A 26,397-nucleotide genomic window follows, 5' to 3' on the forward strand; every position below is an offset into this window, starting at 1 on the left:
ATTTTTCATAATTATTGCCAAATGATTTCAAAATTGTTTTTAGTAAATGTTATTTGAACGTTAATGAAATTTTTTGAAACAATGAAATATTAACAATAAAATTGTATGAAACAATAAAATATTAAGAAAAAAATTATGTGAACAATAAAATAATATTAAAATTGGTTGAACAATAAATTATTAACAATAAAATTTTACGAAAAAAGGAAATTGAGTGAAACAATAAAAAATTGTTTAGTAGTTGATTTCAAATTGATTTCAAATTCTTATCAATCATTTTTAAAAGCATTGATTTAGGCTGACAAATAAAATTTTATTTTTAAAAAATTTGTATCAATTAGTAATTTGAAACGAAAAGTCAGTTTTCATTATTATCTCTTACAACAGAATGATTTTTAATGTACTCATTTAGTTTGACTTATTTATCTGATTATTACAAATTCCGAAAACTGTTGCAAAAAATAAAAAAGTTATTTTTTTATAAAATAATTTGAAGATTTTTGTTTTAAAATTTTATTTAAATGAAAAAATTTCTTCTCATTTAAAATCATTGGAAATTGATGATAAATAGCATTTTATGGAAATACAATAAAGTACAACACATTTATTACAACATCTAGCCTAACAGTCAAGGTCAACAATCAGAACACGATATTTAGATTGTTAAAATAAAATACAAATGTTACTAAAAATTATCTCAAATTCCGATTTCATTTTAATCACATAAAGATCAACATGTGGATCTCAGGAGCATTAACTTTTAAAACTTTTCAACTGGATATGTTCTTTAGATGTATTAAAGTGACTTGTCGTGTTTTGTGATACCCTGCTATTCGCAAAATAAAATCATATTTGGTGAATATTATTCCTTATATATCATTTTTGAAATCAATGATATTCTTCTTTATAAACATATATTATTGTTTTCAAAATGTTGAATGAAATTCTTTTTTATATACATATTGATTTTTTTATCCTAATTATAGAAAAATATTTTTCTAACTAGAATAAAATTTATATATTTTTAATCGCTATACATATATCCATATCTCTGTTCTTTCCCAAAATTACATTAATTTTTTGATCTGTTTATTTATATAAATATCTGTTATTCAATGCTTTATCAGATATGTTGAAATATTGATATATTTTCGTTGTAAACTAGTATATCCTTGTTTCATATCAGAATTTTAAATTATGCAATACAAAACTATTGACAGAAATAATTTGATTTCACAAAAACTTCTTGCCTCATAATAAGCAATGTTTGCACAAAAATGGATCCTTTTAATTAGTACTTTAACAATTCAGGGATTAAAGGGCACAAGAAAAATTCATACTTTACTATAAATAATAAAGCATCATATTTATTTCATTAAGAATACGTAAGAATTTTATATATTACCGATTTTTGGAGCCTTATTATACATATTTGGTGACTTGGTGTCACGCAGTTTATAAAAATATCCAATTTTTTACTCAATTCGCCAAATTTGATGTAAAACATCTAGCCATGAAGACAGCTAGACTTTTTATATAACTGATTCATAACAATTTGTTTTTATATACTAGATCAATATTTTCAATGAATATGTTCTACTACTTAGATTTATCATTGTAAATCTTATTTATTGAACATCTCGCATACATACATTCCATAATTTTTAATAATTTGAAATGTGTATGTATTTTAAGATAAGTATGTCATATGGATTAAAAGGCTGAAAAGAAAAAATGCTTTATGTTCCAAATATTCTTTGATTATATTTGAAGCATTCCAAAAACAGCCGAAGGAAACAAAAATTCATTTTTATGTGATTCTAAATAAGAAATTCGATTAAGATAAAAGAATTAAACAAGTCAATATAATTTCCAACCAAATACATCAACTTATTCATTAAATATTACAACTCAACTTCTATCAACTTACTTCTTGGCATAGATTTCGTTTCAATTTTTTGTTTACTATTCTTCCATATATATTTAATTTCTTGCAGACTGGTTTCACAATATATAATTTCCAGCAATTGCAATTTTTCAGCTTTCGAAAGGATAAAAAAAGCATTATTATCAGACAAAAAATATGTTTTATAGAAAATTTAGAGCTGCATTCCCTTAAATTTTACTTATTGAAAAGTATTGGCCAAAGATTCCTTTTTGAGAACTTCTCTATACAGAAGGACTTTTTTTAAATGCTACAGATGAGAATCAATCTTTTAAATTAATAGGAAATGTTTACAGAAATGAAATCACAAGATATTTTGTTAGCAGAATTCTTAAAACAATATTTTGCTGTAAGTTTGAGATGATGACATTAAGATGAAATTACATCTCTAGATTTTTCTATCTTTTTTTTTTTATCTTTTGCATGTAATTCAACAATTGCAAAGGCCAAAATCAGTAAACCTTCATATCAATAAACAAGGTTATGAATTTCAAATTTTAGGTCTTCACAGATTACCTAGGGTTTTTTTTTTCACACTGTTTATTCTGATTTAAGACTTGAAGAAGCAACTTCCAAATAATTTAAGTAAAATTTATTAATAAAAACTTTTAAATTTGTGAAATAGGTGGGAATTATTTTTTTTATAATTCACACCTCTAAAATAAATCAGAAATAACGTACTGTGCTAAACTTTTTCTATTAACACAATTCATATCAAATCAAAACATCATTTCCCCTGATGAACCCATTTTTACTATCGAAAAAAAAAACACATTTTAGATAAATGTTGAAATATCTTTGAAACATATGTGAACTTTTTAACATCATATGCACAACATTATCATACATATTTATGATTTCATATTCACGCGTTATAAGAATTTGTAACAAATGAATACTCTACATACTACCCAGCCATCGTGATTGGACCTCTATGGACACAAAACGGGACACACAAACAACACCTATACATAAAAATAGGGGATTCCAGTGCTCTTGTCGTAAATGCAGCTCCATGATCAGACAAGAGCACCATCTGTCTCTTGGTTTTCCACTTCTGCTTTTATTTCTTCAGGGCTGGCAGATACTTGGTAGGCCCTCTCATGATGATCCAAGCGAACGACCACTTGTTGTTTGGGTTCGCAATTTTCGCCAGCGGCCAATGAGGCATTCGCTGCTCTCGTGCGTCGAAATCGATGAATGTTGGTTCCAACCAAGATGAGTATGATGGCTGCGTAAAAAACGACAACAACCTAAAAAAAAATTAAATAATTCTTGTAAATAAAATAGAGTTGTAATTTAGAAAGAATTATTATTTTTAAGATCTCAGAATTCTAATTGTAAATGAAATTAAACATATAAAATCACTTTTACAATATACTACTTTTAAAATGATAATGAATTGTACAAAAAAATTAATTATATGTTATTATAATGTGATGTACAACTTTTGTAATGCTTTGCAAAGTGCCGTTTCTCAAATTTACTTTTGTCACAAATATCATTTGGTGTAGCATTTGGAGAAAACATTCGTATGATTGTTTTTTATTTGGATAGTGGTATCCCAAGCGTACAGACATTTAATCAGAGAGAGGTAATGCTTTTACTACTAGCGCATTTCACAAGACATTCAAATAATACACCTCTATTTCGTGTAGACCGTTTAGTGGAGTATTTCTTCAAATAGATTCAAGCGTCAGTCATCGTACTTTGAATTGAAGATTAAAAATTCTAGATTTTGTCCTAGTTATTATCAAAAATGTACAACCATATACTTTACTATACGATATGTATCACGAAGATATTTTCCAGGTCATTTTCAAATGTGCACAATTATACACTACACTATAAGATCTTGTATACACTATATTAGACGATATATATATCATGAAGATATTTTACTTGTCATTTTCAAATGTGTATAACTACATACTAAACAATCTAGAATAATAAAGGAGAAGATGAATTGAACCCAGAATAATAAAAATATTTTACTGTAGGCAGATTTTCAGACATTTCATCAGTAGGAGTTAATATATTTACTACGAGCATGCTTCCCAAGACATGCAAATAACACACAGTGTCCAGTTGAATTTCTTCGAATAGATTCAAGCGCTAATCATCGTACTTTAAAATTAATCAAATGAAATTAAAAATGCTAGATTTTTTTAAAGTCATTTTCAAATTGTACAATACTATACGATTTAGAACAATTAAGAATATAGACTGAATTCAGAATCATAAAGATATTGTACTGCCTCAATTTAAATTTACCAAGCATAAAAGCAAATAACTTTCTAATATTCTTTTTATCAAGTTATAATTCAGGATTTAATTCATAATATTTTATTAAAAATTCGGTACTTAAAATTTGGATTACTTTTTTATTAAAAATTATGTATTATCTGGCAAAGTAATTGTTAGCAAAAAGTAATCAGGAACGATTTTTACAATAAGTAATTGGGAGATACTAGAGAGCTGGGAATCACGTGCTTGAATTTAGAATAATTTGAAGAAAGAAAGAATATTACTTTCTAACATTTATTCATTTTAATAGAAACTGTGTTAAAGAATAAAAAAAAAAGAAACTGAAACTTCTAATTAACATGTATTACTTGTATTAACATTGCATTACATATATATGGCTAATTTATGTATGTCTTCAATCTGCCAGATATAAATATTTTGAGGAAATTTCTATCTTTGTTTCTGAATTTTCTACTAAGTAAGAGATGAATTTTTTAATTATACACGACAAATTTCAACATAGAATAATCAATCCTGCATTATTCAGTGGGAACAGGCTTTTAATAAATCAAAAACTTTTCACGTTTTTAATAATTTATCGCATAATAAAAATAAAGTATCAAAGCTAAGAATGCAGAATCATACATTCACTGCAATAGCGTTAATTATTTTATGTTAAATTAACTAGTATTTTAATAAATCCACCATATGATCTACATATATATTGCTTTTAAGTATGAAGTTACGTTTGTGTGTAATGTGGAAGGAAAACTAAAAACAGGGAAACAATGTCAATGTAATGAATCAAATAATTTAATATTTACACTGATTGGTATCTCATATAGATTTAAATTATAGTTGTTGATCATCGTCGTCAAAAATTGTCTCTATAAATGTAAAAGTAAAGATTACGAAGGCACGGATTCGCCTTAATTTTTCTAATTTCTTTTAGATGAATTAAAGCAAAAACGTAAAATGATTGAAGTTGTATATAACAGTATTTATTCTGTGCAGTGAAAAGTTAATAAAGTATTGATTTTTGATTTTATGACTGATTTTCGATGGTGACACACATGCAGCTTAAAGATTTATTCACCAAAATAAATATCCAAACTCATGGGATTGCTTTAAATAAAGCATTGATGATCAAGTGCTTGAATTTTTCCAGTTTATGCATTAAATTAACTATTATTATTATTAACTATGAATTATGCTATGATTATTAATAATAAAATAAAATTATATGTAAATTTATGATTATGAATGCAAAAAATAATTTATAACAACGAATTAACTTTTTATATACTTTATCCCAAGAAATCTTTAATTAAATATGATAAATACATTTACAATCATATATTCATGATAATTTTAAATTCCGAGTTTTATTAGTGCAACATTGCGGATTCATTTAACCCTTAACTGGGGACGTGCGGTCTGTGGGAGACCACTAGCGATGGATTTTCGGTCAGCCCAATTCTATTTTTAGCTCAATTGAATGGATTGACCCTGTAGCTTCCTGCTTTGTGACCTTCAATACACGTGCACTTTTACAACCGATTTCAGCGGATGTCTTTTAAAATAATTCAGTTATTTCTTTAAGCGCGGTTTTTAAGGCCGCACCTCCCTGTTAGTGTCCCAGTGATAAACAAGATTTAGTAGATGACGCTAAAACTTATGCCCCGAAATATCATCCAGTTTACTGATCCTATTATGAAGCAATGTTCCAGATACTTTTAAATGAAGCAGAAAATGATTTGAGTGATAAGAATAATTGTATAAAAAAGTTTTTCGATGAAAGTTCGCATTCAACTGATTCTGATATGTATTCTAATGATAATGTATTTTGAAAAATTTATAAAATATATTAATATACCAAGATATATACAGAATTTAGAGGTTGATTTTTGTACTGGTTCTTAACCTTATGTTTAAAATGCCCTAGAAAACCGTGCTATGAAAGTCACACAAGCCGATAAAGAAAAGCGCTAATTTCACCCATTGTCATTTTTTTATATATAATTGTTGAATTTTACATTATATTGTCTTCTATATACCTTTATATACTGTAAAAATAATTATGATTTAAAAAGTAATATGTTTTTTCAAGAATATTATTTATTGTAACATGTAATTTGAGAAGAAAATGTATGTTACAACGCATTTACTTTTTTCAATGAAAATATATTTTGAAAAAATTCTAAAACATATTTATATATCAAGAAAAATATCTTCAAAATATATTGGCAGTTTTTAATACTAATACATTCATGAGAAAATTTAATTTGAGTGTAAATGAAATGCGGACTCGTAGACCGCACCTCCCCAGTTAAGTCCTAAAATTTCACCTCCACAGTTAAGCATTAATATTTATGAAAAAATATATCAAATGTTTAATTATAAACTTTTGTTTTACATAATACATTATCTTCACCTGTAATTTAAAATGGAACTTGTTAATTCCAAAATTTATTTCTCTGTGAAATATGTGGAATATATATTTCACTTTACTACAGAATATGAGAATTTTAATATCAAATTATGCATGGACATTCTAAGGAGGAAGCATTCGTTAATTCATTTTTTAAAATTCCTAATTATTCTTGGCACCATGAGAAAAAAATGCTATATATATATATATATATATATATATGTAATATAAAGAAATATATGATCTTTTGCAGAGAAACATTTTTTAAAGTTATTAAGTGAATTATATTTATCATTGAAATATAATTAACGGTCATTATCATCGAAATATAATGACTGTCATTTTGAAAAATGACCGCCATTTCACGAAAAAAAAATATACGTTTATAAAATGAATATTACTAAGAGATGAGTAAATTAAGTAATAGTGTTTATCAGATAGAGCTTCATAAACTATTTTTTACATTTTTCAAAAGAATGGAAATTTATTTATTACAGCAATTATTGTGGATAAATATATGAAATTTGATTATCATAATTGAAGTACATTTTTCTTTTGATTTTTAAAATTTCATTTTGAAAATACATTATAATGTAATGTAAAAAAAAAAACCTTCATAATTCTAAAGACTACCAACAAATTTAAGTTTTAGCTCTTCGAAATGTTCAGTTGTTATAAAAGATTGAAAAATGTTATTGACTTTCAGTCAAAACTTGAAATGATTTTGAAAACAAAACTTTTTTTTTACAGATATCAGCAAAATATTTATATTAAGTAAGTAAACCATTTTAGTTACCTAATAAAGTTTAACACTTTTTCATTGACTCAATTAAAAAATTCGTTCTTTTTTCGCACAGGAAAAAAAATATTTCCTTCTTGAAAGATAAGAGTGTTTGGAATGGATATTTTCAAATAGGAAATGGAAAATTTCTTTTAATTTTGAAGATTAGGTGAATTTCGAAAAAAGATTTTAACTTAATAAATCTTGTGTGATATAAATGATATCATGTCTGTTTGATACCAATACGTTAATAATAAAAATAATTAAATTAATTGTGGTTAGGAGTTACATTAATTTAATTGAATATTATTTTTTAAAATTATTTTTGTTGTCGATTCATGAGAAATGGCACTAAAGGAATTTGAATAGAAATATTATTCAAAAATTATTGTAACGAGATACGAATTTACTCTTATTTCAGCCTAATGAATAATTTTTTTAACAATACAATCAATAAACAGCCATTGCTTTTATAAAAATCACTTTCTCATGATAAATTTATTGAATCAACTTTAAAATAATTCTCTAGTAATTTTTAATGTATTTTACGGAATAAATAAATGCAACTGAAATTCAAATATAAACAAACACGCAGCGTGTTCAATGGCCAACATAACAGCATAGGAGAATTTATATTTCCTCCTGTGCTAGAGCATAAAGTATGGCTGACAGTGGCTGAAATGTATATCTCCCAAGGAAGTAATAACCAACTTACTGTAACGTAGATAACAGCATCTGTGGACTGTTCTGGAAATACTATTTTCACTGTCTGGTGGTGTGTTTTTTCTCTGACAGCTTTCAGTGCGCTGGGAACGAGAGTGCCATTGCATAAGCCTCCAAGCATCAACCTGTAAGACAAAAATTATTATTTTTATGTAATAAGAAAAAAAATATTTTAAGGATATAAACGTTTGGTGTACGGTATTATAATTGCATATTTGGGCAGGCATACTTATAAATGCCTTTCTCTAAAAATTTCGCAGAAATCTACAAATGTGATGTAGAGATCATATACAAAATTTTATCTGCTTAGTACAAACAACATTTTAATCATTTTTGTCACAGATATAGAGACAGAATAATAAAAACGAATTTTTAAAATTCGAGGAGGTTTAAAAGGTGGAGTTTCAACAAAAGTTTGAGTTACAATTGCAAAAATCTCGAGAGTTCATTACAATTGTTGGGAACTGAAATGAATTGAATAATTGTTTCCAACTGCGCCGTTGCCTAGCGACTGTTTCTATGTCTATATGTTTTGTTGTTTTTAAATAGCACCGTTGCCTAGCAACTGTTTCTATGTATATATGTCTTGTTTTTAAAATAAAGTTATTCTATTCTGTTTTTTCCGCAAGCGTTGCGTCTTTTTATTGAATCGACAACCGTAAAGGCATCGGGTAGATGCAAAAGTCCCATTAAAGATGGGAAGATATATTTAGATAAATTTTATTTGCTTTGAAGATATATTTTTACTTAAAAACAATGCTTCCTCTATACTTCATACACGAGAAATTAAAGGAGCATAAGATTTCATGTAAAATAGATGAGATTTGTAAAGCACAAATAAAGACAATACATGCGAAACACATTTGTTTCACATAACGATTGATAGATAAAATATTATGATTGAAGACTTGAATAACAAAGGGGGACTATTTCTCTGAAATTTTCTCGATTACTCTTTAATAAAATTGTCATGTCAGAGAACATCTTATATGGCATTGGTGTACAACTGTTACGGCATATTAACTTTTTGTGTGAATTTAATACTTTTACTGAGTCTATCGTATCATGTTTGGCGAGTTTTTTTGGCAATTAATCCCTGGTATGCGTTAATAGTATCTAAAAATCAAATTTGTATTTTAGGCGCGTTTTTCTCAACCGACTGAAACCGAAATTTGATCCAAAACGTCAATTGTAGTTAAAACATTTTGTACAAAATTTTATACATTTATGTCATTAATTTTTGAATTATCGCGTTTACATGTTTCTAAAAGTACGGACCAACAGACAGTCACCCCATACTTCGATTTGACTCGAAATTTGATAGGTGTGTCTACATTTTAGAAGCTAAAATTATGTACCTAATTTTATCTTTCTCTACCTCTTCGTTTTGTAATTATAGTGTTAACTTATATTTGAACAAACCGATAGACGGACTACCTCTGAGCAGAATTTACTTAAGATTTAATAAAAATCTGTAAATTTGGTGTGTAGACTGTGTATCAAATTTCAGCCGTCTATTTCAAGGCATTTTTGGATAACATTTGTCACGGACAGACGGACATTTTCTAAAAAAGTGTTTTTCGAATTCAGGTAAGTCTAAAATGTAGAGCTTCATCAAAATCTCCAATTCGCATTTTTTTACGATTACTATACTTTCTCTACACTAAGCATACAAGAAAGTAAAAAAGAAATTATATATTAGCAAGCTAGTTTTTCACTTAATCCCTTCATAAGAAAAAATAAATTATCAGATAATGATATGTATTCCTTAAGACATAGACTTAAGAAACGCATTTATGAATTCTTTCTGCACCATTGTTAAATAATTTATCTCTTCCTTTTTACAATAAGTTTTCTGAATTAATCTTTCAGCATTCTACGGTGAGTATTTACCTTGAAGGTTATTTTACAAAATCAAGTACAGTTACTTTGTTTATGAAAATATTTTATGAAGCTACTTTAGCAAAATGTTATGCAAATGCATAAGTAAGTTGCTGATGTTTCTGAAAGTTTAGTTTACATTTAAAAGTCAAATTGGAAACGAAAGTCATTCAGTGGTAGCAGAAGAAATAAATAATTTAAAAGTCATTGCACATGAGGATGCTCAGTTTCTAGAAATTCATTCGAACTAAAATTGGGTAGGAGAAATGCATAATAAACTGCCTAAATTTATTGAAATATTGCAAATATAAAGTTTAAGTATTTTTCAGAAAAATTTAAATGCATAGGAAATATTCTGAGTATATTTTATTATCAGAAAATATATGTAAAATATGATGAATATGTAAGATAGTGTAATATTACCTTAATACGATGAATATGTAAGATAGTGTAATATTACCTTAATATGATAAATATGTAAGATAATTGAAAATTTTAATAAACAAAATTTTAAAAAACTGCATTTAGCCAATTTTATTTCTTTTTATTCTTATGAGCAACATATTCATTTGAAACTTGGATTTTTATTTGACACTTTTTTTGTATGGTTGTTTAAAGTGAAAATTCAGAGTTTAATTCAAGAATGATCGAATAATTTAATAATGATCGAAAATTCTTAGTATTAAAATAGACTAGTACTGCCAATTAATTATTGTACTTATTATTTTTCCGCTTATGTATATAATAATCTTTACAACTAAAGTTGGGTACATATCTCTACAACAAATAAAGGTGTATATATAATGTACACCTTTACCTCTCTGTAAGACAAAACTACTTGATCTAGAATAACAAAATTGGGCAGATATATTTTGGAGACTGTAATGGACTTCTCGGAACGATTTCTTTATAAAATAATTAAGATTAATTTGTAAAAATCAAATGAATTTTAAGTTTCTTCTATACAATTTCACTAAATATTATTGCTCAAAAAAACTTTGCATCATTTTCAAAATTAAAGGATATTCTTTATAGTGATGCCAGTTTATTTGTATAAATTTTATACTGTAATTTTTACATTTTTTAAAATTACTTTCCATACGTTTTAAAAATAGTTTTAAATTATTACAAATGGAATAAAATCGTTTTTATTGTTTAATCAAATATTTAGTCACGTAATTGTTTTCTCATATTTGAATACTTCAGAAGAAAGATTCTACTAATTCTCTTCTCTGATTTCACGGTAAATAAGAAATTAAAATTACTCTACCGAAGTAGATAATGTGCAATATTAAAGATTAGGCAAACATTTATGATTTAATGTCAATATGATCTCATGGGAATCGACTCCATTAGGGAAGTTCATGTACATAATAGGGAAGAAATGAGTAAAATTTTAAAATAATTCATCTTTGATGTCTATTATAATTAGTTGTTTAAAAATACTTTATTGAGGGAGTCATGAAGTTATGAATATGAAATTTGATTGGAATGAAACCCTGCCAATAATCCTGGAGAACCAACTTGTCATCAAAGACTAATAGTCACTAACGAAACTCGAATTTAAATTTTTAACAAACTTTCTGATCAATGAAAATCTTTGTTCGTTGAATAAAGCGATTATATTGATATGAGAAAGTTTCTACCTCGTTTACCTGAATTAGCATAATAATAGTTTTATAATACTTTTTTCCATCTTATATATTTGGGTGATCGAAAGCATGGCGGAAGCTCAAATCATTAAGAAAATGACTTTTTACCTTTTCCTTAGGAAAAATAACTAAAAAAAGGGCTCTTAGTACTTTTCTTAGCTATAAAGAGCTGTTATTTTTAAGCAAATGCTAGACAGTTCTCAGCAAAAAATATTAGCAGTTCGTAAGTATTTATTTTTCTGTCTATTTATAAAAGCTTAGGAGAGATTAGTCCTCCAAGATCACACCTCTGGGGTGTTAAAAATAAAAATAAACGTAAAACTTCCGAAATGAAAAATGTTTAGGGGAATAGATGATAAATCCTCAGATGCAAGCGTTATTTAGAAAATTACATATAAGAAAGTTTTTGTAAAGAACAAATTGTCCTGGATGTTCACAAGATGAACATAAATATTTAAAACAACGGTTTCACATTTTTTAACAACATTTTATTTAAAATGTCAAAATGTTTAGGATACATTACGTTTTTAGCATACCGATTCCCAACTTGATATATATTTTTTTTGTACAATATTATACAGAATTCTACAATATTTGTAATTCTGAGTATTATTGTATAATATCGTATAATATTATATATTCGTCCCAGTATCTTGATTTATACTTTTGTAAACGTCTATGTTATTTTATTTAATTTTTTCTTTTTTTTTTTTAATTGGAAGAGAGAGTGACTTTTTTTTTTATTTCTGAAAAAAATATTTTTTAATTAGACTGAATACAGATAGTTGTTGCACATTTTAAAATATTAATTATGAAATAGTATAAAAAAATTCTTACAAAATACATGAATATTTAATTTTAAATTAAATGTGCTAATTGACTGATTAAAATGAATATTTAAATTCCTTTAATACAAATCATTTTTTAACTGTGGAAGTTCATTCAGAGTTCCCACATTAATATTCTTGTCGGATTACTTTGTAACCATTTTTTTTTCTAATTTTTCAATGTATATAAATGTGAAAAAGCAGGATGAGTTTAAATATGAACCTAGTGATTTAAATTATATCATATCATTTCGTTTCCAGCTTAAAATATTAGGATTACTTGTGTCATTTGACTTGCATGTATTGAAGTTTTGAAATATTTTAAAACATAGGATAATTATCAGTAATAGGAAAAACCTTTTATGCAAAAATTTTATTAATGTTCTAAAAAATATTTTTTTTTCTTTTTTTTATTTAAAAAAAAAAATTCAGAGCTACAAGCAAATCTGCAAAATATGACATTTTAATATAAATAGTCCATGTGATTTGTTGAATTTATTATATTTTGTAACTTTTAAAATTAATTTTTAAGAATTTCACTCATATTGTTAATCAATATTTTAATTTTTTCTTTAGTACCTTACCATTTCTCATTTTTTAAAAAAAATTTCCTGAGTATTGAGAACTTTGTTTGCCTCTTTTGAAAATTAAAGTTTCAAACAACATAGTAATAATTGACTTGAAAAATATTTGGTTATGTTAAGAATTATGTATTATTTTCAATCAAATACTATATAAAATAAAAATAGACTCAAATGTAGAACAATGTAATATGCTTTTTTAATATTTCTCAACAGGAATTTGCTGGTTTGAAATCAAAATTTAAATGAAATCAAGAGATGAACAAGTAATTATGTTTTGCTGTTATTCCAAACACAAGTTTTCAGAAATTCACAATGCGAGAAAAAGTAGGAAAAATCGATAGCAAAATGTCATCATTACAAGCATTTGAATGAAATAAAATCCTTTATGATTAAATAAAATTTTATAGAGCGTTATTTATCACATACATTTGAGTAAACAGAACATAAAATATAAATACAAATCTTTTATGCATTGAATAAATTTACTCGCATTCAACTATGAATAATATCAATTTCTCACATTTAATGTTTTAATTTCTGAATAAGATCCTCCCCTAATTATCCAGAATTTAGAATGAAATTCGTTTATTATTTCATTAGATTATAGGGATGCACAAATGAGGTCGCACGAAATAACCGAAGTATTACTGGAGATTTGAAGTTATCATATAAAATTAATAGAGTAAATTATCGAACTAATTACATTACACAAAACTGATTGATGTTGCATACTGACTGCGTGCCAGGTTTGTTAGCAGGCAGAATTCCGATAGTAAATATTTTATCTCTCTAATAATAGTAACTGAAAATCAATATCATGTAGTTAGACACATGCAAATGATTTCTGGCTGATGAACATGTTTAGTTAAATAGTTTTGCCGAATACTGGTAACACAAGTCACTACCAGTTTTACTTTTATTGATACTGGCATTCATTTTATATTAAATTTGCATTCCTGCCTCCATAAGTCCCATTAATATTAATCAATGAATCATCAATCTCCCATGCCATTAGTAATGAAAATTGTAGTAACTACCTGTGGTATTAAAAAGAATTCTTTATTTTCCCCTTTAATTAAAGTAAGCCTAATCTGTTTTTATTATTTTATTACGACAAGAAAGCTTATTACCATATGTCCATACTTCCTACTTGTATTGAACTTGTAGGAAGAGTATTTAAGAACAGGCGAGCTTATATAAATAGAAGACTGGAAAAGAAAAAGAAAGCATTTTTTTTCTTTGTTACAATGTTTTATCGCCGAGGAATTCAACGTGAGAAACTAGGAAAATATACAACACACTCTAGGTATTTGAAAAGAAAAGTTAGTATAATTCGCCGATGACATAAGTATGATGGTTTCCGATCTGGAGAACCTAATATATACCATCAAGATCTTCATCAAGACTCCAGCACCTGTGACCTATAAGTGCTAAAAATATGAAAATGTATTAAGTGCCGAAATTTATCTGGAACCTGACTTTGGTGGTTAGTAGAATTTTCATTTAAAAAACAGTGCTGGAAAAAATATTTCATTTCTAGGAAAGGATTTCAGTTAATTTTTTTAAAATCACTTTTAGTGTATTGGTTGTGAAATTTGTTAGGGTATTATGTTTGTATTTGCCAGCATTAGTGTTTTATCCAACAATTTAATGTAAAAGTGTTAGAAAGAGCGAAACATAATTTATTATGTTTTCGAATGTTTTAAGATTAAAAAAAAGAAAGAGATGCACAATGTAATCGTATTGGAATAAAATTGGTTAGGGTACATTTAGGGGTTATTTTTGTTAAAATAACAAGAATCGTTGCTTTCATGTGAGTAACCCCTCAAAAAACAGTAATAAAATGAAATCAGTATGTGAGCAAATCCTATCACATTTTACTCTTCAATTGATTCTTTCTTGTAATTAGAAATTTTTAAGATAGTTAAGATTTTTTTTTAGTTTGTTAAATTTTAGTATAACATTTAAATAGTATTTATATTATATTTTTAAATTTATTTAATTTTAATAACAATTGTAAATATCATAATACTATATTTAAAACTTAATTTTTAATAATTTATTAAATTTTCCGTTTTTTATTATTTTTAAATTTTTCAGTATATTTTCTGAAGCTAATCAGGTTTTCCGAATTGATGAACAGTTTATCTAAAACCTCAAATATATTAAGCTGTTGTCTTACCAAAATCAAATTTCATAAGAAAAGTCTAAAACTCTTGATCGATGAAAACATAACTAACTGCGAACCGTATAAATAATACTGTTATTTAACATTAAGATTCAGATTTTTCTAAAGAAAAAACATATATGATATATTCTTAAAAAATACGTAATAGAAAAAGAAACAAATATTTGTTTTTAATTAAACCAAAGAAACAAATATTTGTTTTTAATTAAACCAATTACAAACGAAAATCAATCGCCGTCTTTCCTTTCCAAACAAATTTTAAATTTCTTATAGATGTAATTTTTTTTGGCTATGCAATAATAAATAAATAAAAAATAAATTTTATTTTAATAAATCCTGTTAATGGCAGAGGTATTTCGATAATATTGATAGATCTAATAAATCCACTACTATATAAAACATAATTTACTGTCTTGTCAGTAAATATCGAAGTATCTCCGAACTAACAAGAGTAACTTCCTCTCAATCTACAAATCTCCAAAGTTCCCTCCAGAATTCTAAAGCTTATTCATTTAAAAACTTTCTTCTGAGAACCTACAGGTTGTTCTAAGAAGATTTATCAGTTTGGGAATCCTGTTCCAGGAATTTGATGGAACAGGCGATCACTGTCCGAAACTCCCTGGTCTCGTCGGGGAAGATTCATCCATCAGAGTCACTCTCATGCTACGTGAACTGGAAAATGAAATCTCCGTAACAAGGAAACTGGCCAGCTGTGACATCTGTTTTGGCATCCAAAGAGGCGTATGTGTCTTAGAATGTAATAAATGATTTATAATTTATTTTGCACTGAAAAAGAAAATGCTGTAGGTGTTCTTTATATATTATCAACGCATTAGTTGCTTTACCAGTCATTTAGTTATAAATGATTGGTTCAAATAGGTTTAGAATATAATAAAAGTGTTACGTAATAGTTTGATTTTTTTTTGGGGGGGGATTTCAATTTGAGGAAATGATGAAACTTAAATAAAAATGCCAATAGATGCCAAGATAAAAGGCCAATTAAAATATATTATCTTATTGCAGATGCCAAGCAAAAATTTAAGAAATGACTTGCTGTCTAAAGATCTATTATTGTCTTCAAAAAAAGTTTTGATTTCAGGTATACGGAACACGTTGAAAATGTCGATTCTTGTAAAAACTGACATATAAAAAATTCTTTTATTGGATAGACCAGTCTTTGGGCTATTCAAAACAGACTTACTTTTATCTCTACGTTAATTAGAAGGCAAGATATTAATATTTTCGTAATGATCGGTAAACCGGAAGCGGGCATTTAAAAAACCGGAAGCACTGATTTAAATTGCCAAAAACATGTTAAACATTTGTATAAACATAAATTTAGTTTTAAATACGGAACATTTTTTGCACTGCAAAATGCCAATGAGAGTTTCAACGGTGTTTTGTGGAAATTTGTACCTCAAGATGTCTTTGTTGAGCTCCAAACCATCAGAGTAGGAGCGTTTTTGTCTAATACTTTTTAATGAAGGTTTTATAGGATTACAGAATGTTCTTAAGGTTATTTGAATGTATCCTAGTGCAAATAGAGCATTTGCTGAGCTCCAAAAAGACAGAATAAATTAATCTAGGCGGCATTCACTTCAGAAAACAAAAATTGCCAGAAAAACAATAAAATGATTAAAAAAGGAAAATTATTGAAAGTTGAGGAGGAAGAAGGTATAACCTATAAATCTGGTGTATTTTAAATATGTACACACATAATTTATTATTAAAACATGTTAGTGAATACTTTAAATGCATTTTTCTCAAAATTGATGTTTACTTACTTTTTTGTTCACTTCAAATCAAATAACTCAAAATATAATTATCATATTGCTATGAAAATTGGTTGACTTTGTCTTTATACTATTTTCTAGGGAATTGAATAGTTTTTAATGCACAGCCTATTGTTTGAACATTAACGTCATAGATTTACTAAAAAGTTCATGATATATTCTTCGACTGATTCTAAAATTTTTATTTATTATTATAACCATACGATTGTAGTTCATTCCCTAGAAAAAATTATGTAGTTTATTTTGGTATAAGTTTTATTCGGATGAGAGTAATAGTGTTTGGTGTAGAAAATGTGAAGTTTTTAAAGAATTTTCTTAAATTTATGCTATTAAATGCCAATTTTCAAAAAGTTTTAATGTTTATTTGAAATACTGACATCATATTACTAATTTTGAATAGTCTTAAGCCTAGAAATAGGGTTAAAGTATGTCTAAACCATGTTTTTCTAAAAGAGTGCTCCGAACGTGTTCGGATACCTTATTGCCCTCAATTTGTCGGGTTTTTTGAAAAAATAATTGTAATAGTGTCATATTGGAAAAAAATGCATCAGAAAGGACAAACCTTCCGCCAACTTTTTTTCTATTCATTTTCAAGAAGAAGGGGCAATTAGAATATGAAGATCAGTGTCAAGAATGTTATTGTTGTAAATTTTAAACAAACTCACTTAAAATGAAAAACTACAAGAATGATAGTATATGTTTTATTCAAAAGTCTTATGATTTAAGGGAAAATATTCATAATTTCGCAATTAAATATTTGTTTTTTTGTGTTTTCGGTTTTCTTTTGTCATAATGATATTTCTAATTAGTGACTTAAAGACAATTGTTGCCACAATTGTACTCTAGATTTTATAGGATGGAAATGTGCTGCTCTCAGTGATTTTTTTCAAATTTTAATTAAAATTTTAATAAATTAAAAATTGAGTGAACTGTTTCCGCAATAAATACTTCGGAAAGTATAATAAAACAAAAATTATTTTCATAATCTTAAAATTTAAAAATTATCTATTCAATGATATCTATAATTTTTCACTAATTTTTTTTTTCCATTTTAAATAAACTAAACAACTAAAAATATTTTAAGAATATATTTCAACAATATATTACATTTAAACCAATTGAAGAATAAAATTTAATTTGCACGAGCACGTTAGGCATTTATGAAGGATATTATCTTTTATAAACATGTTACCACCAGGTTAAAGCAATCTCAAATTAATTTTAATTTCAAAATAAAACATGAAAAGCATAATTTTTAGTACTTATTTGTATGAAGGTACAAAACATTTGTAAGAAGGAAAATTCCTGTAGTTCTTTAAAAAAATCTATGTTATTGATTTAATATTTCTGTATTATTTAAGTCTATACTGATTTATATATGTATTCAGTATATCCATCATATTCAGAACCCGGCATCTGTCTTCCAAATCGTTAGTAATTGGAATATATAATTAATGGGAAAAATGGCTAAAATGAAGAAAATAATTATATTTTATGTGGTCTTATTTCATGAATAAAAAATCTTGAATTTTTTTAATACAGATTCTCCATATCCTGAACTGTAATTTATAAATTCAAAGAAATTTTTATTAAATAATGTTCTAACTTATTGTGTAAATGAAAAACAAACATATGACATGAATTGGACTTCACTGTTGAATTACTTTATTCTAAAAATTATGTTTGAAGAAATCATACAAAATTCGTCTTTTAAAATTGTTTGAAATTAAAGCAAAATTTAAAAGTAGATGGCAGAAAATTAGAGAAATGTATACAAGACAATGAATAAAGCAGTTTAAATTTTTTAAATGATATGCTACTGATTACCATAATTTGTATATGCCCACAATATTCAATGTAGATTTTTAACAATCATTAATCTTGACGAACTAACCGGTTGCTAAAGGCGGCTATTAAACACTATTTTAACTACATTCATCCTCACCTCCAATAAATTTATTTTTTAGGTACATCGAACGCTATTCTTTTAACAATTGCAAATATTTTATAGTGAATAAAATACACGACTGAAGTTTGAGAAATTGTTTTGAATCTGTATTCATATTTGTACTTTAAATGAAAAAAGATATATTTTCAAAGTGTGGATTTTTTCTGATTGTACAAATATCAAGTAATATTAGGAAAAAGACCATAAAAAGATAGATAAATACATGTTTATAAAAAACTTTCATTAAAAAATGTAAAATAAATAGTTTTCTGGAATAAATGAGGGAAAAAAATCCATTAGTGACAGTAAAAAAGCAGGCTGTCTTTTGAAAAAAAAGAGAAAGGAAATTCTCACGTGTTTACCTTTTAATGATAAAATTCAAGTGACATTTTTTTTTTGTTTTGTGTCTGGGCGATTCCATTGTGTTTCCGAATGAAATAGAATTCCTCTCGTGGCTAAAATAGAGTTGTGAATGTATTTTAGAGTGATATAGAATCCAAATGCAAATATTTTGTGTCGTCATCTTCTTTCCATTTCAGAAATATTTTTTTCAAATGTCATATCTTTATTCATTGTTGTATAAATCGCAATCCATTATTTAATGGATTATGAAGAGTCACTATTTTTTCCAATTCAGAGCTAATGGCGTTGTTATTCGTTTGAAGATATCCAAATGTGCTGTTCTATATGATGGATATTTATTTTATTTCAAGCAAAAGTAATTATAGCTAGATTCCCTGGAAAATATTTCAGCTAATATCAAGATAGAAAAGTATGAGATAAAAGCTTATTTTCGCATTTATTTATAATACAATTGTTAAATAAAAGAAACTCTGTATCAAAATATTATTACCTTTCTAAATACATAATACATATTAAACTTAGGATAATTTTTAATAATAATAAGCAAAAAAAAAAAAATCTTTTTACAATAACGTTCTAACAAACTGCACATCGGAAATTATCTATTCATATTTTTATTAATGTTTTTTTCTACAGCCTAGAGAGTTGTCCCGATAATTCCTTAATTTTAAGGCTGTGATTCTATCACAAGTATCAACATGTATAAAAATTTATGAAATCTTATTTAATATTTTAAATTATTGGGTTGACTATTAAAAATATATCTTTATATTACGCAGGTAGATATCGAACGCTCTGAAGGAGGCGGGGAGAAGAGGAGGGGATTAAATAAAAATGTATATATATTTTCTGTTTATAACGAAAAGGCTATTCAACTGAGAGGGAAAATTAAATTAGATAATTAAAGGTATTAAATAAACTCTCTAAATTATTGAACAGTAAAATAATTTAATTATAACAAAAATAAAGAAAAAGGATGTAAATTTTGAAAAATATTAGTAATTTTTTGTATTAAATTTAAAAGAAATCTTTTACAGTTCCGTAAAGAAAACATTATGCAGTGGAAATATCTGAGGGATTTAAATTTCAGTCTAAAAATTTCAGATAGATATTGGCTTTTTTTAAAATTTATTACTTCATTAAAAAAATGGATTAATTGAAAAAAATCGACCGCCAAGAAATACCATGTATATTTTGCTATCCGTCTGAATTAACAGTGCAAAATAAAACATCATTCTAAAATTATTTTTCTGCAATTTCAATTAATTTCTATGAATTTTTTATTGAGAATAAATGGTGGCTTATTAAATTTGTAATTAGCATGATGTTTGAATTATTATGTCTAAATGGAAACACAGAGCTCGATGCAATATTATTGTTATTACCAATAATTACTTCCAAATAAGAAAAATAATTTAGAGAGATTTATGCAGTACTTATCTAATCTTATCTAATATTTGGAATTGTAAAAATCAAACTACAGAAATTTTAATAAACATTTTATTACAAACTGCTATAATTCGAAGAACACCGATATTATTTGTGGATAGCAAGTTTATCAATCTTGCTGCAAAACTTGCATTTCAATTAGAATCAATCACACATTTTATTTCTACATCTCTAAGACTTTTTCCATGTACTTCTAAGCAGTTTTTTTCTTTCCTTTACCAAATATTGCATCTTCTATATCGCTGTATAAAGTATATTTCTATAGAAATTTACGTGTTTTGCAGATTTATCCAGAAAATCTAAATTATAATGTATTCATCATGGTCTGATGTAAATTCCATGTTCTTAACTTTAAAATCCTTTACATTTCAATTTTAAAAATTGTTTCTTCTTTTCTCTGTTATTGCAAGTTGATTAGATATCTTAATATTTATCATATTTTTAAAAATTTGTAATTTTGCTACTCGGCCATGAATAGTGTCATCGTGAGAAAGACCGTTGTAAGATCTGTGCTGAGCAGCTGCCGCGTAAATGACCTGAGAGCTTGGCGACCATTTGGCGACTTGGCGAGTTTGGCGACTAAATGGATAATACCAGAAAGTTCGAGAACTTTCACGATCCATCCACTAATAACAGAGATACACCCAGGTACGCACTGATTGGTCTGCAGTTTCTAGCCCCTCCTCCCGGAACTATAAAAGACGGCCACTCTGAAGCTGCGAAGAAGAAGTCGTGTGTATCAAAAGAAGTTGTGTGGATCGTAAAAAGTTGTGTGTGTGTGAGAGGAGTTGGAGTCGCCGACAAATAAGAGAAATTAGAGGATGAGACAGCAAACAAACTGCTGAACTATAGCAATTAAATGTGCTGCGTCATTACGATTTACTGGCGGTATTTGCAGTAGAAAAATAATTTTGTAACAATATCTTTAAATATATCCTTACGCTTCACACCATCTTTAAATCCATCTTGTGCGGGAATTCCTTCCAATCAGCAAACAATAATTCTTAAATTAGCTGGAATCAGATATTCTCTATTCACTGCCTTCTAAGACCATTTGGTTTCCTGCGATTAATAGCTGTTAAAATTTGAAATTAAATATTTCGTATAATTTAGTTTTAATGATGTCTTCGGAAAAATATTTTTAAGATACTAATTTTAACAGATATATAATTCGTACTATTTTGGAAGTATTACTCAATTCTTTTCACTGAGCCATATTTAAACTCCCTGTAAAAATGGACGCACTTTCAAAACTTTTCTTTACCTATTTTATATTTTAATATTTTTTAAACAGTTATTAAATATAGAAAAATTATAAGACACAGAAAAAAAAAAGATCGTATGGTTGAAAAGATAATATTTTAAATTTTAAATGAATGATAATTATCTTTATTCCGTAATATTTTCGGAAGGTATTCCAGAAAATATCCGAATTTCGCTTAGATTTTAATTAATTGAACTTCTAATATTTAAAAAAAATTGGAGTGCACGTTCTTACCCTCGAATGCATATATATATAGCATGTTTAGCAGCTTTAGATCAAAAGACCTAGAGTTGATGCACAGACTCACACATTCAGCATTATTAGTAGTAGATATAGCATGCATTTTTTAAATTTAATTATCGAATCATATGCATTGTTTTTTAGATAGTAGCAAATATTTATTCACTCAAAAAGAACCTTTCTTTTGTTTCCACTAATGATTTTAGTTTTAAAAGTCTCTTCTTTCAAATATTTTTTCTTCTACTTTTACCTTAACGGTAGCCAAAATCCACTTAGCAGTAATTTCCAATTCATACCCGTATGTGTGGTTTAGAAAAAGTAATCAAGTGAGTGGAAACGAGTTTCTGTTTCCAATTATCCAAATGTCAAACTGGTAGTTTAAAGACTTAAAAATTTTGCGTCGGATTAACAACTAAATCTTCTCAAATTCACAGTTCACTAGATACTGGATGTGGAAGTTAATATTTAGAGTTAGAGGACTGAAATGCATTATCGATAATACTTTAGAAAAAGCTATTGGAAGAGAAAAAAGTAAATGTATTTGTTTTCAGTAATGAAATTTAAGTGCCAGCTTTAAATGATTTTTTTTTACTTGCCATGCTTTTATTTCACTAGATTTTATTTTTCTGAGTTAATTCGATACCTTTATGGTCGAAGGAACTTTTAACTGAAGAATGAACATGAATTGCAAATGTGAGTTTAGAAAATCGCAGAATCATATTCTGCATATTTATTTAATCGACTTTTTATTTTTATATTAATAAATAAAATCGCATGGTTCCATAAGAAAATACCATTTTTCATTTTCATAATTCTATGAAATTTGATTAATTATTAATTTCTCAACATGTATTGATGGATTATTCATTGTCATTCGTTATCTCAGTTACCATTTTTGAGAGAGATGCACTATTGTCTAAATATACACTATTGTTCTGATAGATACACGATTTTGTTTTGACAGATATACAATATTGTCTTTTTTTTAATTTTCAGGTTTTTATTTCCCTAGATTTTATTTTTCTGAGTTAATTCAGTTTCTTTATGGTTTAAGGAATTTTTAACTGAAGCATGCTATGAATTATAAATGTGAGTTTAGTTATTCCTATTTTGTAAGAGAAAATGAGTCTTATCTTTTCATAAAAAAAATGTCATTTCTCTTTTTCATAACTCTATAAAATTTGATTAATTTCACAGTATGTTTTGATAGATTATTCATTGTCATCTGTTATATCAATTACCGATTCTGACAGATATATATACTATATTCTGAATAAACATTATGGCCATTTTTATTTCTTAATCCGTTTTTGTTGTGAATAACATTTTATTTTTTTATTGTGTATAAAAATATTTCTTCGCATAAGAATTTTATTTTGTTATCCTTCCAAAAATAGTTTATAAAATTATTACAGCTTATTTATATTTATATATAAAATCTATCGGAAAAGTTAGTTTAAATATTAAGTAGAAAAATAATTGCGCAAAAGAAATATATCATTTTTGAAAATATAAATATATCAGAAATATGTACCAGCAAAATTATCCTTCCTTCAAAATTTCTTTTATGGTAAAAATAATTATCATTAGAATTAAATCTAAGGGAATGTAAACAATAATACTTTAATAATAAACGGAAAACATTTATTAGTAAATAATAAACAATAATGCTTTTAGTAAAGGGAAAGTAAACGTAGCCTAATAAATAATATTATTTAGGCCTTACTAATAAGGGGAAGAAACATTTTTTAAACAATAGAAAGTGTTAGATTGTGATAAGAATTATTCAAAAAGTCAATAGATTTCTAAATAATATGAACTCACTTCCATTTGATAAAAACAAACAAATAAATAAATAAACTTAATCTTATAAGTTTATTAATAATAATAAAGATTTTACTAATAAAGTGAATGTAAAATTATTTAAAGAATAGAAAGTGTTGTTCACTTTAGAGAGTGATAAGAATTATTCAAAACGTCAATAGATTTCTAAATAACATCCATTGTTTTCCATTTGATAAAAGTAAAAACAAATAAATAAATAAACTTAATCATATTAGTTCATAAATCTAATATCAATGCATGAGTAAATAATTAAAAACATTAGTGTGAATATGGTATTACTTTTTAGAGAGGCCTTACTTAACTAATTTTATTCTTTAATTTATATAACTAATTTATTTTATAACTTTATTTCATAAAAAATATTTCAATAATTCCTTTAAAACTATAATAACAGTAGAAGATTAATGAAAAGATTCAAACTCAAAATTTGTTCTCACTATATGCTGTAAAACCATTTTTACTCAAAATTAAAAGAAAACAATTTGCACATAAACATTTTCTTTTAATATTTTAGTGGTTATAGATTATGCACAAATTTTAATAAAATATTTATAAGTATAAAAATATTATATTGAGACCTTAAACACAGTAGCAGGAAAAATAGCAAATAGATATATCTTTTAACAGTGCTTTGCTTTTAAATTTATTGCTCTTTACGGTTAATAGATGGCGCTTTAAATTGCCCGTTTCTCTTACACTTGAAGATTTATTTCAGTAATCATTTATTATAAGGAAGTTTGATATATATATATATAATTAAGAGTGATATAAGGCAAGGAAATGAAAATTTTTCTCTAAGAAAAAAATCATCTCATCTTTGGAATTCATATTTTAACTGACTAATATGAAAATTATCTTTTCTAATCATTAATATTACTTATATTCAAAAAATACAATTTCACTAAGCCAAAATAGCGATAATAAAAATTACATTTTTAAAATCGATGAAATTTATGCAAATTTAAGCCTTCTTAGAAAATATCTATTAGAGAGTAAAGCATTGATTATATTTGGCAATGGCATATTGATTACATTTGACACATAAATAATTTTATGATTCTCTGTTTATCTAAACGGAGAAAAAAGTATTGCAAGTAATTATTTGATTTAAATAGATGTGTTTAAACTCTTTCAATCACATATTATTAAATATTTAGTAATTGATGTTGAATCAATGCTTACTTTCTCGTATTCGTAGTACAGAGAAAGTAAAGTAATTGTTAAAATATTCGAATTCGAGGTTTTCATGATTTTCATGTTTTATAACTTCCTGAATTGGAAAAACACATTTTTAGAAAATGTCTGTCTGTCTTTGACAAAGATGACTCAAAAATTCTTTATTCTAGATTGGTGAAATTTGGTATACTGCCTTTGAACCGAATTTGCAGACTTCTATCAAATTTTGTGTAAATTCTGTTCAGAGGTTATAAGTTATCACGCTGATTATAAAACAAAGAAAGCTATATAGGTAAAATTCGGTATACAAATTTAACATACAAAATGTAGACACCTCTCAAATTTTGAACTAAATAGAACCGAGGGTTGACTGTTTGTCGGTCTGTACTTTCAGAAAGTATTAAACGCGATAATTCAAAAGCGCAATGACATAAATTTTTCAAATTCAGTATGGAAAGTTGTGACAAAAAATGCAGTTTTTTACCAAATATTTGTATCAACCTGTTGTGAAAAATGTGTCTAAAACACATATTCGATTTTCAGATACTATTAACGCATGCCAGGGATTAATCGCCAAATAGATCGCCAAACTTGACAGATTCTATAAAGATACTAAATTCAGGCCAAAAGTTAATATTTGTAACTATTCTACCCAAAAACCATGTATTAGCGTTCTCTGACACAAGTTTATTAGAGAGTAGGCGAGAAAGTTTTAGGGGGACCCTTTCCGCTGTTTTTACGAAGAATATTTCAAAAACAAATAGAAAAATGTTTAAATGTGTATTTTTTTTAGTGAAAAGTATATAAATAATCTTCTTTCGATTAGTTTCTAGCACATTTTTCCTGAAAAGTCATTTGTTTATAACATGCAGTGTAGCATAGCATTTTTCTTCTTTTACTTTCTAAAAAAAACCAAAATTGCATATTGAATAAAGTTTTTTTCTAATTCTTGTGGCAATACACAAGGTGTCTGTAATTAAAGTTCCACTTTGAAATGGACATAAAAGGAAAACTATTGGACCAAATGTTATCAAACTTGGTAATGGTTTAAAGAAGGTCA

The 26,397-nt window shown here is 26.3% G+C and overlaps 1 protein-coding gene across 1 annotated transcript in view; it reads right to left on the bottom strand.

The window, feature by feature from the left end:
* Positions 1–558: 558 nt before the first annotated feature.
* Positions 559–26,397, bottom strand: part of LOC129981485 (uncharacterized) — a 104,191-nt gene continuing 78,352 nt past the window's right edge. The window contains exons 2-3 of the mRNA XM_056092334.1: positions 8,120–8,252; positions 559–3,198 (exon numbers count right to left, since the gene is read on the bottom strand). Of these exons, the coding sequence (XP_055948309.1) occupies positions 2,965–3,198; positions 8,120–8,252 (367 nt within the window). The 3' untranslated portion in view covers positions 559–2,964. The remainder of the gene's footprint in view (positions 3,199–8,119; positions 8,253–26,397) is intronic.

This window comes from Argiope bruennichi, chromosome 8 (genome assembly GCF_947563725.1).
Source record: "Argiope bruennichi chromosome 8, qqArgBrue1.1, whole genome shotgun sequence".
Lineage (NCBI taxonomy): Eukaryota > Metazoa > Arthropoda > Arachnida > Araneae > Araneidae > Argiope > Argiope bruennichi.